General features: G+C 42.4%; 1 protein-coding gene across 1 annotated transcript; it reads left to right on the top strand.

Moving 5' to 3' along the window:
* Positions 1–321: 321 nt before the first annotated feature.
* Positions 322–6,660, top strand: C3H2orf50 (chromosome 3 C2orf50 homolog). The gene is made up of 3 exons (XM_045011422.1): positions 322–697; positions 4,420–4,459; positions 5,726–6,660. Exons 1-3 carry the CDS (start codon positions 429–431, stop codon positions 5,915–5,917), a joined length of 501 nt encoding a protein of 166 aa, XP_044867357.1. The 5' UTR covers positions 322–428; the 3' UTR covers positions 5,918–6,660.
* The last annotated feature ends 12,019 nt before the right edge of the window (positions 6,661–18,679 follow it).

Below are 18,679 nucleotides of genomic sequence, written 5' to 3'. Positions count from 1 at the left end.
CACAGCCGCTGTCCTAGGGACTTTGAGATCAACGTCAAGTGGTCTTGCCTGCACAGAGCAGCAGCTGGTGTCTCAGAAGCTGAGAATTAGGACTTGCTGGCTGCAGCTGGTATCTTTAGCCTTTGGTAAGGATTGTTCTTTTTAAGATTATTATTATAGTGAAGCGTCTCTTAGCAATCACCCAATGGGGCAACACAAACCAGCTGCCTAGTAAAAGTGGGTTATTAAGTAAAGGGGAAACAAAATAGCACATAGGTCGCCTGTTGGAGGTTGGGTTCTTAGTGCAGATTCCTTGCTAAATCCTGAAAGAAAGTGCTGGGAGAGAAAGGGATGCAGGAGAGAGAGCTGTGGAATTGGAGGGTCTTGGAGAGCATCTCCTCTTAGCCTTCCTAGTGGTGACAACATATCGCGTCACAGGGGAGACACAGATGGGAAGCAGATCAACTGGATTCAGGAGAACCACTTCCGCTGGATACCAGTTACCAGCAGCCAGACCTTTGGTGGAACTCGCCTCATCCTCGTCTCCTTCTCTCAGCACCACCCAGCATGGGAAAGCTCTGCCTGCCAATCGGGTCTTAGCACAACAGGCAGCCCGGGCCCGGGAGGAGGAGCAGGCAGCACTGCAGAGGGACCCAGTTCGACAGGACAAGATCTGGAGGGAGTTTATGGATGCTGAGTGGAGGGGAAGAAAATATTGGTAAGTACCCCAATTCCAATTTCACGTCCACATCGTAACACTGCCACTGCTCAGAGATTTAGGATATATCTACACTCTAGCTGGAAGGGGTAATTTCCAGCTCAAGTAGATATGCCTGCACTAGCTCTGATCAAACTAGCATGATAAAGACAGAAGTGTTGCTGTGGTGGTATGAGTGGCAGGATGGGCTAGCCATGCCAGTATGTACCTAGGGTCTCAGATGGGATCACACTCAGGGTAGCTAGCCCAGCCTGACGTTTGCACTGCTGTGGCTACACTCTGTATTTAGTGCACTTACTCTGATTGAGCTACTGTGGGTATGTCGACTTGAGCTGGAAATCACACCTACGCTCAGTGCGGACATACCCTGAGGGCCTGATCCAAAACCCATTAAGTCAATGGAAAGACTTCCACTAAATGGACTTTGGATCAGGCCCTAATCCTGCAACTGCTGAGAGTAAACACTATCTCTGTTCTCCTCTTTTTTGCAATACTCTATTGGAGCGGATCTCCTGGCAAGTCATGCTTGAGCAGAAACAGAGACACTAAAGAACCCCAGGCTTAATACTGCTCAGCTGTATATGTCCACACTGTGAGGATACAAATGTGACAGCATCTATAATTGATTGCACAGATGCTGATATTATTGCCTGTTCTCAAATTCTTGGAAGTGGCTGAAGTAGAGATTGGACAGAGTGTTCTGCCAAAAAATTATTTGTACTTCAACCCTGCAAATCTCTTGAGTGCCCCTAACCCTGCACATATAGACACACACACACACACACACAGGGAAAATCCCATTGTTACTAATATATCAGCAGAGTGTACAGCAGGGGTCGGCAACCTTTCAGAAGTGGTGTGCCGAGTCTTCATTCATTCACTCTAATTTAAGGTTTTGCATGCCGGTAATACATTTTAACGTTCTTAGAAGGTCTCTTTCTATAAGTCTATAATATATAACTAAATTATTGTTGTAAGTAAAGTAAATAAGGTTTTTTAAATGTTTAAGAAGCTTCATTTAAAATTAAATAAAATGCAGAGCCCCCCCGACCAATGGCCAGGACCCAGGCAGTGTGAGTGCCACTGAAAATTAGCTCACGTGCCGCCTTCGGCACCCGTGCCATAGGTTGCCTACCCCTGGTGTACAGCATGCCCAAGGCATAAATTATGCTTTGACTGGGTATATACAGAGCTGATCTGATGGAACCAGGCATTAAGATCTCTCAATCTCTCTCTCACACACACACACTCTCTCTCTCTCTCTATTTGTGGTCATTCTCCAATTTACAACATAAACATGCCCACTAGAAGAATATCTTTGGTAAAAGCAAGGTTAGCTTGAGTTCTGATTGTATGCCAGCCTCATCCAGCCAGACACCAGGGAAGCAAGGTAATAAGTAGGCGATCAGCTACCATGACCTCTCCTTGGATTCAGTGGGAAGGAGGGAAGAGAAGATCTTTTGGTAGCTCCTCTTCTCCCTCCTGCAGGTGGCACCAACCCTAGCAGTGATTGCTTCTTTCCTCCGGGACACATTTTTAACTTCTGTCTTTGCCTCTTTAACTCAGCCTCCAGGTGAGAGGAACAAAGCTCCGCAGCAGCCCCACATCCCCTCACAGAGCTTGGGATGGGAGAAGTCCTCTCCAGTCTGGTAGCCTAGGAATGAAAGAGGGTGTGAGGAAATGGGACCAGTGGGCGGATTTTCATATGATGAAGCCAGGCATTCCCTGATTATTTGTATTCTGAAGTACTAGTATAGTATTATCCAGATAGGATATGTTTGTACAGCGCCTAGCACAATGGGACCCTGATCTTGGCTGGGGCCTCTAGACACTACTGAGATATGAAAATATATAATAATAAATACAATGCCAATTTATCATTATTATATGCTAAGCTGCACTGCAGGACTTTCACACCACAGTAGCAGTGTCCACATGGTGAGTTACAGCACAGCAAGCTAGTGAGCTGTAGATTTACACCGTGGTTTGCCATGTAGTAACTCACCAGGAAGGCAAGCCCTTAGATAGCACCTTCTCTCCACAGATACCAAAGCACTTTACAAAGATGGCTATACTGTCATTAGCCCCATTTTACAGATGGGGAAAGTGAAGGGATTTGCCCAGACTCAGCAAATTAGTGGCAGAGCCAGGAATAGGACTCAGGTTTCCTGACTCATAATCCTGCGATCATGCCACAGCTTCCAGTTTGTCCATTTGCACAAAACACTGTAGCAGGTGGCTGCTCCCATACCTGCAAATAAAGCTTAGCATGACAACAAAGAAAGCCATTGCAGGAAGGAGGTGTTAAGCACAGAGAGCTTTATGACTGTAAGAAACTGTTCTCCTATTAAACTGGTCTGAGCAGCACGAAATGGATGGATTGTAAATGTTGGATTTGGAACTTAAATAAACTCTCAAATGGCAGACACAATAGTGGCAAGTCAGCAAACAAACTTCTCTTTATTGAGTTACTTTTCTAAGGAAAGCGCATACTTCAGGTGCTTCTGCTTGCCTGTTATTTTTAAAGTAGATAATAGCCTGTAAGGCTGTGAAAATCAAAGAGAATATCGCTATGTTTGTTCTTGTTAGGAGGAATTTCTTTCCATTAACATGGCTATTAACTAGAAAAATGAAGGTAGAATACCTAGAATTCTGGCTAAGCCTGGGGATTACTCTGTCAAAGTTTGGGTATTGTTAGTAATAACTTTTAATTGACACTAGCGGATCTCTGGGTTGTGGGTTGCTGGAAACGGAATTTTCATTGCGAGAAAAAGCATGCAAAGACAGACATCAGAGCAGCATCTATTATTGGCATGATAGGAGAGATTGCTGGCAAGCCAGCAACCATAACGCAGACGTCTTTGAAACACAAGAGCTCATCCACATGTTTTGGAGCTGACACTCTTGAACTTTTAGACAATTCGGTAAATGGAGATGTTTGCAACTCCTGCTAAGAGCAGATCAACATGTCTGCACCACGTGAAACCGTTCTGTTTATCCACTGTGTGTGTGTGATTCTAATTGTTCAGATGCCACAGCGATGAGCATGATATAAGAACATGAATTAACAACTTGTGGCCCAGTTGTGTTCAAATTCAGAGCTGGATTCATTCTGAGAAGAATGTACAGCTTGGTTCTAAAATAAAGTCTGACTGTACCAAGATATTCTAGTCACACAAGTGAGGTAAAAATTATCTGGAGAGAGAGAGAGAGAGAGAGATCGGTACAGTAGCGACCCACAAAACCCTGATCTATATTAAAAGGCAAAATCACTATTGTAATTATCTGACTACTTCTGTTGAGAGGAAAGAGTTTGTCCTGAGAAAATGTGAGTGAAAACCTTTAATTTATTATTTGTTACTGGGACTATCTTACTATGTGTTTGTATACTGCCTAGCATAGTGTGATCCCAATTGTGATGGGGGTCTTCCATTAATACCCACTTCTGCTCAAAGGGACATCTATAGTCATTGCAAATATTTATGCATTTAAAATAGGTCAAAATAATCTCTTAATCAGGGGCTGAGCCTGCTCATTTTCTCTTTTAAAAAGAAAAGAAACCTAAAATTAACTGATCACTTGGAATCACTATTCTTGACTTTTGAAGCTTTATTCTGTGATAGCAAATCAGGTTTATTTTAAATCATAGAAAACTTATTAAACTAAAGTACAGAATAGGAATGAGTCATTTAAGTTAAAAACTTTTTCTTTTCTTTTCCAAGGTACCAGAATTGGGGCTTCATGAAGGACTATGATCCAATGGTGGGTTACACATAAATTTACTAACTGTAATCCAGGCTCTTTTTGGTTTACAACAGGATTTCTAGTAGGCTAATATTCTAAATTGAGCCATCCTTGAAAGTAATTTGTCAAATTGTTTAAGATTAAAAACTGCAGGAAAATATGCCCAAGGAATCTGAAGTGCCACTCATCTGCTATTCTCATTCTAAGCAGATGGAATGCACTGTGTGAGTATTTCACCTCAGTTTTTATTAAAGTACAAATGCCATAAAAGGACTGACATTTTTAAAGGTTGCTTGAAGAATCAGCCTAGGAAGGAATTTAAGAAATATTGTCAGCACAATAGAATCTGAGTCATTTATTTAAAAAAAAAAACCATCATCATCTTGCTCAACAAGTTTATAAATGGGATTATATGATGTGGTTGCCTATAATAGCAGGATACTGGACTTGATGACTTGGGGAGCGGGGGGGGGATATCTTCCATTTTATGTTCTTGCCATCACCAACCACCACAGTTGGTCCTGACTGACAGCCCATGTAATGCTGTTGAAGTCAACGGGTTTGCATGGGAAGTCATGCTCCCAATGATAAATTTCACATTCACTGCAAATGGGAGCAGTATCAGGTCATTGCTTGAAGCAGAATTTCCCCTCCAGATACCTATATTCTAAGAAGGGGAGTGTTATCTTATCACAAGAATGTACACCGATGACTTTGAATCCAATCCTGCAGCTCGTACTCAGGTAAAACTCCTCCTTGGAGTAACTGGACATTTGCCTGTGTAAGGACACAGGACCAAACCATTTATATTTTAAAATACCAAATGACTGCAAAAAATTTTTAAAATGTATGATTCAACCAGCCAATCTGAAACCACTTTATCCTGATGAAAGTTGGTGCATTAAATTACCATGTGCTCAGACTGTTCTTTGATTGGCTCAGAGAGCTAAGTTCTTGGATGCCATTTCTTTAAAGACTGCTGACCCTTGGTGAATAAGATGGTATACCACTTTTCAACAGCAAATTAAGCTGTGTCTTCTTGGAAGCTGATGGGGTGTCACCAATTTCAGTTAGCTTAATAAATGATTAAGTTTACTGTCTCTACAGAGCATTTTCACATAAATTCAATATATAAAACGTCAGGTAAAATTTTTCAAAACATCTGAGTGACTTCGGATCTTAGGTCTCATTGACTTTCATTTTCTTTTTTGAAAATGGGAATTAGAGGCTGTTGAAAATTTACCCATAATCTTAAGCAAGGGTCTTTCCATTTATTTTTTCCAGGGTAAGAAAAAGGAGCAGGAGCAACTGCCCGAGTATATGCCTGTGTTCTCAGACAAAATTCCCAACACCACCAACCAGACTATCGGCAGTAGAATGAACACTGAAATTGGCAAAACTCTAGTAAACATGGATTACTTCCTCAGCTGTGGAAGACAAAAGAAGAAACTTGAGCATGAGTTCCAGCCCTCCTAGTGTTAGAAAGAAAATATCCCTAACAAGATATGTGGCAGGATTCAAGCTAACAATCTTTTTAGAGTCTCACAGTAATGAAGTTACAAAGCATCAAATCCTTTCTTGATATCACTGTCTTGCATGGCATTTTTTCATGAGCAAAGGTGGACCTTGTGCTTAAAAATCTTCTGGGGAGATCCTCTTAATATTTGGAGTGATCAGATTAGAGTGGATATAAACATGTGTTGTTTAGATCACAGGGTCCAATCATGCTCCAATCAAAGAAAATGGCATTAACTTCAGAGGGAACAGGGTCACCACCAGAAAAGAAACCCTAACTTATCTAAGATTGGTCACAAGATCTTGCCAGATGCAAGATATTATAATATTTTAATTTCAAAGTAATCAGTGCACTAGATAGCAGCAGTCCCTTGTGTTCCGTTTATCTAACTAGGGTTTTTAAATCACACTCCCCATCACCTCAATGTCTAACCTCATCACTAAAAGTAAAAACCAAGATGATGAAAACCTCTGTTCTAATTTTTCTCCCTACTTCTGTGGAAATGGATGCAGTTTTCCATGTTTTTAATTTGCTTTTTCCCTTTTCCTTCCTTTTACTACTACTACTTCCTTCCTCTTTCTCTTCTCCTCTCTGTCTGATTTAGTTGTGTCTGGGGGAACACTAACACAAAGAAGAGGGTTTTACACTCTGCTCTGGAGGCACTGGTAGTCATTCTGATCTCCTTCAGTGATAAGTTCCAAGGTTCTGTTGCCCAGAAAACCTGGTCTCCCATTCTTATAAGCTTCACCCTTGAGTTTAACAGATGCATAGCTCCTGAAGAATGTAGTTGCCCAGGAAGATCATCATCATGGTGAGAGAGGGAGCGTTCTTTAAGATATCTAGAATCAATTCTATGGAGGGGCTTGAAGGCAAGGATGAAGACTTTGGTTTGACCAGGGAATGAGAGTACAACGCAGAGCACTGAGACAATGCGAAAAGGATGGCTGTTTTCTGAACTAATTTTAGCTGTTTAAGGTTGGAGTGCTCAGACCAAGGTAAAGAGGGCTTTAGCAATCCAGCCTGCAGATCCTGAAAGTATGGATCACTGTAGCAAAGTTACCACCCAAATACAACAGGGCACAATGCTCTAGTCAGACATCAGTGGAAAGGCATTTTTCTGTAGTTGCAGCTATTTCAGACTCCAGCAGCAGAGGGCAGCCCAAACGCACTCAAAAGGTGGGGACCAATTTGACAACTGAGAGCTAGCCACCCTCAATAGGAGGTGAGGTGATGGGATTTCAGCAAGGCAAAGGGACAGTTTGAAGCTGGTGCTCTCTGTGCTGAGGAGTAAAGGAGATGTAGAGGTAGGTGCCACCTGCTACCATTTAAGACCATGGCAACACACAGTTCCCCTAATGGTTTCACCTATGTTTTAAAGGCTGGGGAGAGAATTGATCCTTGTAGGCTGCAACAGCTGAGCTCTCTGGAGATGGAGGAACACCACAATCTGCGAGCAGCCTGAAAGGAGGACTGGCTCCATTTCAGTGCTTTCCTGTTGACCCTAGAGGAGATGCAGGAGTCTTCTATAGTAAATGGTCTCAAAACAACTGTATAGAGTTGCACAAAGCAGGGGTGACATAGCCATCATCCTGACAGTCCATTCTCTCTCCTGGGGCCGAGGACTGCTTCCCCTTCCTCCCCCACCACAGCATCTAAAAGAGGTAGAGAAGAGACCAGGTGTTCCCCCATCTCTACACTGATCAGCGGAGCTTGCTGGCTACAAAGGGGAGTGAATGCTACCCCACCTAAGCACACAGAGATGTGCTCACTCTGTGTGCTAGAAAGTCCAGCACCGCATCCAAGACTAGCCTGTGCAGCTTGCAATTTACATTATCTCCTGGGAAATTAACATTCCGTTCTGGGCTGTAATTAGATTCCTGATCCTGAGAGATACCGTGCAGCCCCAACTCCCATTGTGGTAGGAGTTACATGCTGAGTTGCAGGTGGTCAGTACCTCTCAGGACAAGCTCTTATCCAGCATCATGTAAGAGCAGCTCATTTATAACTGGGGCCCTACCAAATTCACGGCCACGAAAAATGCGTCACAGACCGTGAAATCTGGTCTCCCCCACCATGAAATCTGGTCTCTCGTGTGCTTTTACTCTACACTATACAGCTTTCACAAAGACCAGCATTTCTCCAGTTGGGGGTCCTGACCCAAAAGGAGGTTGCGGGGGAGGGGGTCGCAAGGTTATTTTAGGGGCATTGCAGTATTGCCACCCTTACTTCTGCGCTGCCTTCAGAGCTGGGAGGCCGGAGAGTGGCTGCTGTTGGCCAGATGCCCAGTTGTGAAGGCAGCACCCGGCCAGCAGCAGTGCAGAAGTAAGGCTGGCAATACCATACCATGCCACCCTTGCTTCTGCGCTGCTGCCTTTGGAGCTGGGAGGCTGGAGAGTGGCGGCTGCTGACTGAGGGCCCAGCTCTGCAGGCAGCAGTGCAGAACTAAGGGTGGCAATATCATACCAGGTCAACCTTACTTCTGCGCTGCTGCTGGCAGCGGCTCTGCCTTCAGAGATGGGCTCCCACCCAGCAGCTGCCACTCTCCAGCTGCCCAGCTCTGAAGGCAGCGCCACTGCCAGCAGCAGCACAGAAGTAAGAGCTGCAGTACTGCAACTGCCCCCCAATAACCTTGTGACGCCCCCCCCCACAACTCCTTTTCAGGTCAGGACCCCTACAATTACAACACCATGAAATTTCAGATTTAAATAACTGAAATCATGAAATTTACTATTTTTAAAATCCTATGATCATGAAATTGACCAAAAATGGACTGTGAATTTGGTAGGGCCCTATTTATAACTCATTCAGCAAAGAACATTGAAAGCACATGAGGTTACATGCCTAGCAACCGGCAGGTGGCACTCCAGGCCAAACAATCCCTTGGAAAGAGAACTAAGGGAAAGCAATGTTACGCAATTATTTTAAAAATTAACATTCCTATTGGCAGCATGCCAGATTCCCAGCGTGGTTACCCCTGTGTAAATCCAGAGTAACTCCACTGAAGAATTACTCCAGATTTACACTGGGGTAGCTGAGTACATTCTCTCTCTTTTTTAAAGTGGATTAAAAGCATCAAGCAAAATAATGCTACAGTAATTTCAGGGGGGGGGGGATGTGAGGAGGTTCCAGTGAAATGTCATACTGGTTTGTCTTTTTAATTAAAATGTCTTGGCTTTAACTGATGAAAAAATCATTTATTTTGCGCAACTATTTTGATTTATTGCTGGAATGAGTTGCTGTGCATCATCAGTGTTAAATCAGGCTATTCTGTGCAGAGGTTTTGCCATGATGGAAATGAGAGAAGGAACATTTCACATCTTTGCTACTTGGCAATGGAAGTTCTTTGGGTCAAGTAACGGAAATGGCTTCGTTTCAGAACTGTGTAGTGTCCATGAGGATGTGGAATTTGGGTAGAAATTAGATTTTAACTCTAAGGGCCTGATTCTGCCTTAGGGTATATGTCTACACTGCAGTTGGGGGTGTGATTGTAGCTCAGGTAGGCATACCTGCTCTAACTTTAATCTAGCTAGCATGGCTAAAAAAATACGCTGGCACAGGCTGTACAAACCCATCTGAAATCAGCCTGTCAAGCTCGCTAGTTTAAAGGTAGCAAGAATATACCTACCTGAGCACCAATATTGCCTCTGCTTGCAAAGCAGATGTCCTCTTAGGGCAGGTCTACACTAAGGGCGGGGGTCGAACTAGGGTACGCAAGTTCAGCTACGTGAATAGCGTAGCTGAATTCGAAGTACCCTAGTTCGAACTACTCACCCGTCCAGACGCCGCGGAATCGAAGTCCGCGGCTCCAAGGTCGACTTCGCCACCGCCTTTTGCAGTGGTGGAGTACCGGAGTCGACCGCGGCGCTTCTGGAGTTCGAACTATCGTGTCCAGATTAGACGCGATAGTTCGAACTCCGAGAAGTTGAACTCACCGCGTCGACCCGGCTGGTAAGTGTAGACTAGCCCTTAGATACACTGTTGCAACTCTCATTGAAATTCTGTGCACAAGCACACAGAAATTAGATCTATGTGTCTAAGGGAAGACTGGTGCATAGGAGATTTATACTTGAGGGGGTTGAAATTAGAGCTGGTCAAAAAAATGCTGTAAACTTGTATTGCTGGGTTTAGATTAGTTGACATTTTTTGAATATTTGAAATGTTGATAATTTCAAGTTAAATAATTGATAATTTAAATAAAATATCCACATTTTTTCTGCATGGATTTTATCCCTAAAATATCTTTTCTACATATTATCATCTCCATATTTTTTTGAAATTATATTTTTAAGCCTATCTAGTTGTAAATGTAACAAAAGTTTTTCTAAGAGCTTGATTATGTTACACTTATTCATACAGTCCCCTTGAGGTCAATAACTACATCCTTATTCAGAGAAGTTTGTGCCAATGTCCTCTCAGCAGCTGAGACTAACAAGAAATAAAAATACTTTGAAATTTCACACTTATGCCTTCATGTCATAGGTATGCTCACAAATCACTGAAATCCTCTTTCAGCATATTTTACAATGGTTTTGCTAACAAATAGTGATCCTAATTCTGCAGTCTTTACACAGGCAAGGCTCCCATTGAACTGCCAGATGGGGTCTTCTACTAAGTACTTGTACTGATTGAAGCATGTTTATGCAGTACAAAGCAAGGTCCTAATCCTGCAAACATTTATGTACAGAATTCTATTGTGCATAGGCCTATTGATTTCAATGGGGCTACTTAACCTTACGCGCATGAAGTACATCAGTAAGCGTTAGCAGGACCAGGGCCGTCACTATGTTACCATTGCAAAAAACCCTGGGTAAAAGCAACAGCAGTTTTACAGAAAATCTTTGTAACCATATCTGGGATTGTGCCAAAGCATACAGGGATTTTCAACTTAATCATGAAAGTGCACAGCTTTAGAATTAACAGTGCCATGCACTGTTGCCAGATTACAATATTCCAGAACTTTGTTGCCCAGATTCGATGTGTGATTATGTTAATACCTTGACTTTCTGATTAATTGAAAAGGGGATTGAAAATGGCTTTAAAATGCTGGTAAGTGGCAATTAAATATTAATAGCTTATTTCTTCCCCAAAGGTACTGAGCACTCACAATTCCTGTTGAAATCAATGCAGGCTACAAGCACTCAGCATCTTTGAAAAATCAGGTCATAAACCCATTTCACTAACAAATGTCTGCAAGGGGAAATTGATTGCTTAGAAAATAAAACAAATAAAGGACAGTACGGCCTTGATAATCTGAGTGATGCATGGACATTTTGAATAGATCTGGATAATCAAAACTCTAGAAAATTACCAACCAGTAAATAAAAATCAGAGTCAAACAATATCCTACCTCACCCACATATTATCAGCCCTCATCACATCCTTCCTTTTGCAAAAGCCTGGTAAGATAAGATGGGTTTTGCAGCTGTTTTCTGTTGGATCACAGAAATCCTCTTGGGAGCTACCACCCGATGTGCCAAGACTACTTCTGCCCCCTGCTTTCCCTGCCAGCTTGGGACCTCAGCACCCTGTCTTGCTGAGCCAGACACTCCCGTCTGCTCCAACAAAGACCCAGGGTCTGAATTACTTGCCCCAAAACTGCAGGTTTACCTGAAAGCAGCTAACAGAAGTGTGCTTGTCTTTAACACTCAGATGCCCAACTCTCAATGGGGTCTAAACCCAAATAAATCCGTTTTACCCTGTATAAAGCTTATACAGGGTAACTCATAAATTGTTCGCCATCTATAACACTGATAGAGAGATCTGCACAGTTGTTTGCTCCCCCAAGTATTAATACATACTCTGAGTTAATTAATAAGTAAGAAGTGATTAAAAACAGAAAGTAGGATTTAAGTGGTTCCAAGTAGTAACAGACAGAACAAAGTAAGTCACCAAGCAAAATGAAATAAAATGTGCAAATCTATGTCTAATCAAACTGAATACAGATAATCTCACCCTCAGAGATGCTTCAGTAAGTTTTTTCCTCAGACTGGACACCGTCCAGGCCTGGGCACAATTCTTTCCCCCGGTACAGCTCTTGTTCCAGCTCAGGTGGCAGTTAGGGGATTCTTCATGATGGCTCCTCTCCTCCCTTTGTTCTGTTCCACCCCGTTATACATCTTTTGCATAAGGCGGGAATCCTTTTGTCCCTCTCTGGCTTCCACCCCCGCCCCCTTCTCAATGGAAAGACACCCGGTTAAAGATGGATTCCAGTTCAGGTGACATGATCACACGGCACTGCAAGACTTCAAACCTTCATTCCTCCCAGCCTGACTCACAGGAAGGCTGCCTGCAAACAGAGCCATGAGGTCAATTGCCCTGGTTAATGGGAGTCATCAAGATTCCAAACCACCATTAATGACCCACACTTTGCATAATTACAATTGGCCCTCAGAGTTATATTTCATATTTCTAGTTTCAGATACAAGAGTGTTACAGTTATATAAATAGGATGATCACACTCAGTAGATTATAAGCTTTGTAATGATACCTTACAAGAGACCTTTCGCATGAAGCATATTCCCATTACATTATATTCACTCATTAGCATATTTTTATAAAATCATATAGGCTGTAATGTCACAGCAGCTTAGCCCACGTCTGCTGACGTTTCAGAGTATTTCAGGCCATCTGGGACTCCAGATTCTAAAGCTGAGAGCCCCTTGCAGAGAATCCCCTGCCAGCAGCCCCCTCTTCTTCAATGTGAGGATGCTCCTGAGTTGAGCCCCTATGCTGAGCTCAATGGCAACAATATCACAAAGGAAGAGTGGTGCTCTCTAAGGTAGGCAGGTGCTAAGTCATAAATCCTAAAATCAAAGCTAGCACCTAAGGCTAGCCAAAAGGCAGCCAGAGCTAATCAAGGAGCTCTTGTGCAACATGTCCGCAGTGAGATGTCTTTATCAAGAAGGCTTAATCAAGAAGGCTGTCGCATTCTATACCAGTTTCAGTGTTCAAATGTATCTGAGGCATAGTTCCACATATTCTGCAGTGGTTCAGTCTAAAGGTGACAAAAGCATGGATGATGGATCCACACACTAGAGAAATGATTGCAACCGCCAAGCTAGATGAAGAAAAGCAGTCTTGGCTCCTGCTGCTATCTGGTCATCTTAGGGTATGTCTACACCAGAAATTAAGGTATATTTGGAATGTGGTAGACATACCAATGCTAGCTTTAATCTAGCTAGTGGGGTAACTATAGCAGTGAAGACATGGTGCCTAGGACCCCGGCATCAACCAGCAATCTGAGTATATACCCAGAGTCCCTGGTGGGCTTGTAGTGGGGCAGCTAATCCATGAGGTCACATCATTATTACCACTGTTACCTGAGCCAGCTAGATTAAAACTAATGCAGGTATGCACTTGCAGTGTAGATGTATGCTAAGAGTAGCTGGGGATCTAACCAAAACTGCAGACTGAGTTAACGACTAAGAAAAGACAGACACAAACTCTCATCACAAGGGCAGATATAACCCTCACCCTATCCACCATTTGCTTCCCTGAATCCAAAAGCATCATTTCTGTCACATCTCAAGTAAACATTATACTCCTAGGAAAATTCTGTGCCAAAATTTTTTTTTTAATTCTGCACGCAATATTTTAAATTTTGCATATTTTATTTGTCAAAATAAGTCAATATAATCATGCCAGTTTCAATTATTTTGGTAATTTATTTCAAAATACCCGTCAGCAAGTATGTCTGTAACAATATAGACAAAAAAAAAGATTCCGGGGATTATATTTTTTTTGGACAAATAGATTCCTTACTAGGCATATTAATACAAAACTCTGAGTAATAACTCATTGAAACTACAATACAGAAACATATTTTCCACACACCTCTAAAGCAGTACAAAGGCTTGGGGGAGTCAGGAGAAATGGAGGAGCCGAGGGAGAGGGAAGGAGCCTAGGAGTGAACCTGGAAGGTTGTTGGGAGTGGGTGGGAGAAGTATAGAACAGATTTTTTTATGGGGGAGGGAAAAGATTGTTAGGGAGTTGGGGAGTCTCCCCCATGCAGACCCTGGCACATCTACCCCTGTTCCTGTGTGTCTCTGCACCCCCCATCTGCTGTCCCCAGGTGTCCGTGAACCCCGCTTCCTCCATCCCCGTGTTGCCCGGCAACACTCCTCCCAGTCAGCCCCTAGCTCAGTGCTGTCAGCCCACTAGCTCCTGAGACTGTGCTCCAGTTTGTACCCCCAATAGCCCTTCTGAACCCCAGTTTGTGACCACCCCCACCACCCCGGCCCCAGAAGCCCTGTGGTGTGTCCCACTCTGTCTGTCCTAACCTGGCTTGGTGGGCAGGGCAGGGTGTTGTGATGAAGGCAGCCTGCTGCTGGCTGTTCTGGCGCCACAGTGGCCTCTGGTGGATGAAAGGTAGAACTGCAGCACTTCTCAGGCAGAATGTATTTTCTGTGGGGAAAAAATTCTGCCCCAGACATGAATTCTGCGCATGCACAAGGGCCACACAATTCCCCCAAGAGTAACTTTAGCTGGCTAGCCCTCATTCATAGTAATGGAGACTGCTATATATTGAAGATCAGACTAGATCATCATAACGCCCCTTCTGGCCTTAAAACGTATACATAATCAATAGAAATTCAATGTGATTAATAGATCTTGAAGAAATGACACTGATGGAGATAAATGAGATTTGAATATTAGATGCCAAATTGTATTGTAAATTTTTGTAAGTGTTCTTATGGTATATAGTTATGTTCTTCAGTTTTATAAGCTTTGCTGTATTTGTTGCCAGATCCAAAACAAGAGATTAAACATGTTAAGACAATTCATTTTTCATATTTCCTACAGTTAGAGAACATGTACCAGTAAGAATATTACTCTCATTCTTCAGCTTGATAAAGTGTTTTCCCTGGTGGATTTTGGAGCACTTTAACATTAGTGCTAACTGAATGCACTCGGTAGATTCTAATGCTCCAAAAATTACATATTTTGTGTGTTCTCATTTGAAGCCCTGCTCATAAAATGTAAAGAAAACATCAATGTGAAATCTACAGTATTTATACAGCAAAACACCAAAGGTATTTGGTATTATCACTTTGATAAAGTCAGGAATATAATTCTCAAAGGAGTTTTGTTAATTTTTTTAAAACACTAAAAAGATTTAGTTTGTGGGGTTTATCTTCCATATAGTTCAAAATATAGTGAAACTGATGATGACATAAATCCAATCATGTAGCTTAGAAATGCCTACATTTAAATTCCACATTTTCTGCCTTTTAAACATATTATAAAATAAAACTTCGTTGTGTAGAAGTCATTTCAGTAGGTCAATAAGGGCACCAGTCCTGCATGAACAATAAAAAGGTAATAAGATTCCTGAAATAAAAAACACACACAAAAGTTACATATGAACAATTAGATGCCGATCTATAATAGAACTGGGCTGGGCTTTATATATAGATAGCTATTCTGGTTTGCCTCCCACTTATATACAGTAATGTGTATACAGCATAAAGATCTGAATCAACAATCACCCTCAGTCAGGCACACTAACTCAAATAGTCATGCCAAGACCAATACATGTTTTTAAATTAGTGGTAATTTGCCATAACCTCTTAAGAGGTGGCCGGCCCAAACATCCTGGTTCCACCCAGATCCAAGCAGTACAACTTTCCTAAGGGTTTCTAACATAAAAGCTCTATTGACTCCTTAAAGAGACGTGAACAGTAACTCTTGCTCTTATGAAATGTACGTGGATCAGCTGGCTGAATTCCTTGAATCCTGACTTTCTTTCAAGGATCTCACAAGCTCTGCATCTGCAACTGTGGAATTGTATAGTTCTGTAAATCACAGCTCTCTCTTTCCCAGAGAAAACAAATGGCAGACACGCTTCATCTGACTTTTATCTTAACTCTCAAAATCTCTCAGGAAAGTTATAAGCATCCACAAAACCACCCACAGAAGTTGTGTATGAAAGTTACGTAAAAATTGGGGTGAGATCCTTGCTTCAATACAGCCCCTTTGCGCTACTTTAGTGATGCAAAATGGTTGCAGAGTTCACTTCCTCAGCTTCCAGGAGAATGCTCTCGAGTAGGGGAATCCCCCAGGTGGCATAAATGGATTGATACATAACATTAAAATGTAGTGTGTGAACCCAAAGAAAAAAATATTAAACCAATTATCCTAGGAGACAGCTTAATTCAGCAGAGGAGGTACAGAATCAGGACACCTGGGTTCTCTTCCTGGGTTTGCTACTGAACTCCTATGTGACCTTGGGCAAGTCACTGAAACTCTCCCTGCCTCTGGTTTCCCATCTATCGACTCCCTGATTATCTGCCTATGTAATACAACTACTTTGTCAGGTCTATGAATTTAAAGGTGCTGCTATATAAGTAATATAGGTAATAATTACTGATGTAATTGAGAAACAAAGACAATCCAACCCAACAATTTATTTTACGAACATCAGCGACTGTTATAATGTTTATTAATAGCTATAAGATGGTTATTTTTCTTAGAATCTACATGAAGTGAAAATGTTGACAAGAATCCCCGTGAAGCAAAATTGCTGTATTACACAATGCCTTGGCACTAGCAGTATTCTACCAGTTAGAGACAAGCCAGCCACAGAACCACAGACCCAAACACCCTTAGTTGGATTCAAACCCAACTTCTGTAGCAGGCTTTTGCTATTCAGTTTTGCGAGAGAGTTCTCCAGGTGAAGGAGAAGCAATTACGTGACCCTTGGGGTAAGTTTGTTGGCTGTAGTGTGTTTGTGGTGTGATTGCTGCTTGACTGAAATACACTGTGTGGTCTGTTTGTTTAGGGGACCGGGTGCTGAGCCTAGCGGCCTGCTAGGCAAGGCTCAGAGCTTCTGTCAAGGCTGATTCCCCACTCTGGCACTTCAAGTGCAGAAGGTGGGGGCCTGCAAGGATTCTACAAATTAATACTGGCCACTCCAGGCTTGTGTTAAACTCCCAAGATTACAGTTTTTCTTTGACCTTGGCTTGGTAGATGCTGCCAACACCCAAGTGCAGAACCCCTTTGAGAGCCCAGGAAGGCACACTTGGGAATTCCTTCCTGTGGGGTACCCTCGAGCCCTTTCAGCCCCCCTCCAGAGAAGAGCTGAGAAAGAAAAAGGAAATCAGCTGTTGGCCCCAGCTAATTAAACAACATGTGCACAAACCTCTTAAGACACAAAAATCCAATTCTGTTCTTAAAAAAGGTAATTTTTATTACTAAAAAAAAAATACATCTGAGAACTCAAGCTGTGCTGTTGAGGAGGATGAAAGTCCCAGGGAAGGGAGAAACATCCAACTAGAACAGGTGCAACTGATCCCATTATTGGGACCCTCCTTCCAGATGTCATCACGGTATCCTATCGCACTGAGGATACCTCTCTGGGGGAGGGAACTCCAGTAATTAGAAAGAGACAGATATTAGTAATGGGCAATTCAATCATTAGAAACATAGATAGCTGGGTTTGTGATGACCAGGAGAACTGAATGGTGACTTGCCTCCCTGGTGAGAAAGTTGCAGATCTCTCAAGACATCTAGATAGACTTATGTGTATTGCTGGGGAGCAGCCGGTGGTCATGGTACATGTAGGTATTAATGATATAGGAAAGAATAATAGAGAGGTCCTGGAGGCCAAATTTAGGCTGCTAAGTAAGAGACTGAAGTCCAGGATCTCCATAGTAGCATTCTATGAAATGCTTCCAGTTCCATATGCAGGGCCACTTAGACAGGCAGAACTACACGGTCTCAATGCGTGGATGAGACAATGGTGTAGGGAGGAGCAGTTTAGATTTATTAGGAACTGGGGAAACTTTTGGGAAAGGGGAGTCTATACAGGAAGGATGGGCTCCACCTAAACCAAAATGGAACCAGATTGCTGGCACTAAACATTAAAAAGCTTGTTGAGCAGTTTTTAAACTAAGAGCTGGGGGAAAGCCGACAGGTGTGGAGAAGCACATGGTTCGGACAGAGACATCCCTTAGGGGAGGATCTATTAATGGAGATTCTCTATGTCCTAGTAAGGAGGAGAGGATGGAAGATGATAAAACAGGGGTAGGATCTGATGAGAAACAATCAAATGAAAAAGAGTCCCATTCAATTACATGATGTAATCGCAGACAGCTAAAAAGTGAAAAGTTTTTAAAGTGCTTATATACAAATGCTAGAAGTCTAAATAATAAGATGGATAAACTCGAGTGCATCATATTAAATGAGGATATTGATACAATAGGCATCACAGAAACTTGGTGGAATGAGGATAATCAATGGGACACAGTAATAGCAGGGTACAAAATATATCGGAGGACAGAACAGATCGTGCTGGTGGGGGAGTGGCACTATATGTGAAAGAAAGCATAGAATCAAATGAAGTAAACATCTTAAATGAATCAAACTGTACCACAGAATCACTATGGTCTAATTCCATGTGCTAATAATAAGAATATAGCAGTAGGGATAGATTACCGACCACCTGACCAGAATGGTGATAGTGACTGTGTAATGTTTAGGGAGATTAGACAGGCTATAAAAATAAAAAAAACTCAATAATAAGGGGGGATTTCAACTATCCCCATATTGACTGGATACATATCACCTCAGGATGGGATGCAGAAATAAAGTTTCTTGACACCTTAAATGACTGCTTCTTGGAGTAGCTAGTCCTGGAACACACAAGAGGAGGGGCAATTCTTGATTTAGTCCTAAGTGGAGAACAGGATCTAGTCGAAGAGGTGAATATAGTTGGACCGCTT

This window comes from Mauremys mutica, chromosome 3 (assembly GCF_020497125.1).
Source record: "Mauremys mutica isolate MM-2020 ecotype Southern chromosome 3, ASM2049712v1, whole genome shotgun sequence".
NCBI classification, from domain to species: domain Eukaryota; kingdom Metazoa; phylum Chordata; order Testudines; family Geoemydidae; genus Mauremys; species Mauremys mutica.
The sequence above is the reverse complement of the archived record's forward strand: the minus strand, read 5'-3'. Positions and strand labels throughout refer to the sequence as shown.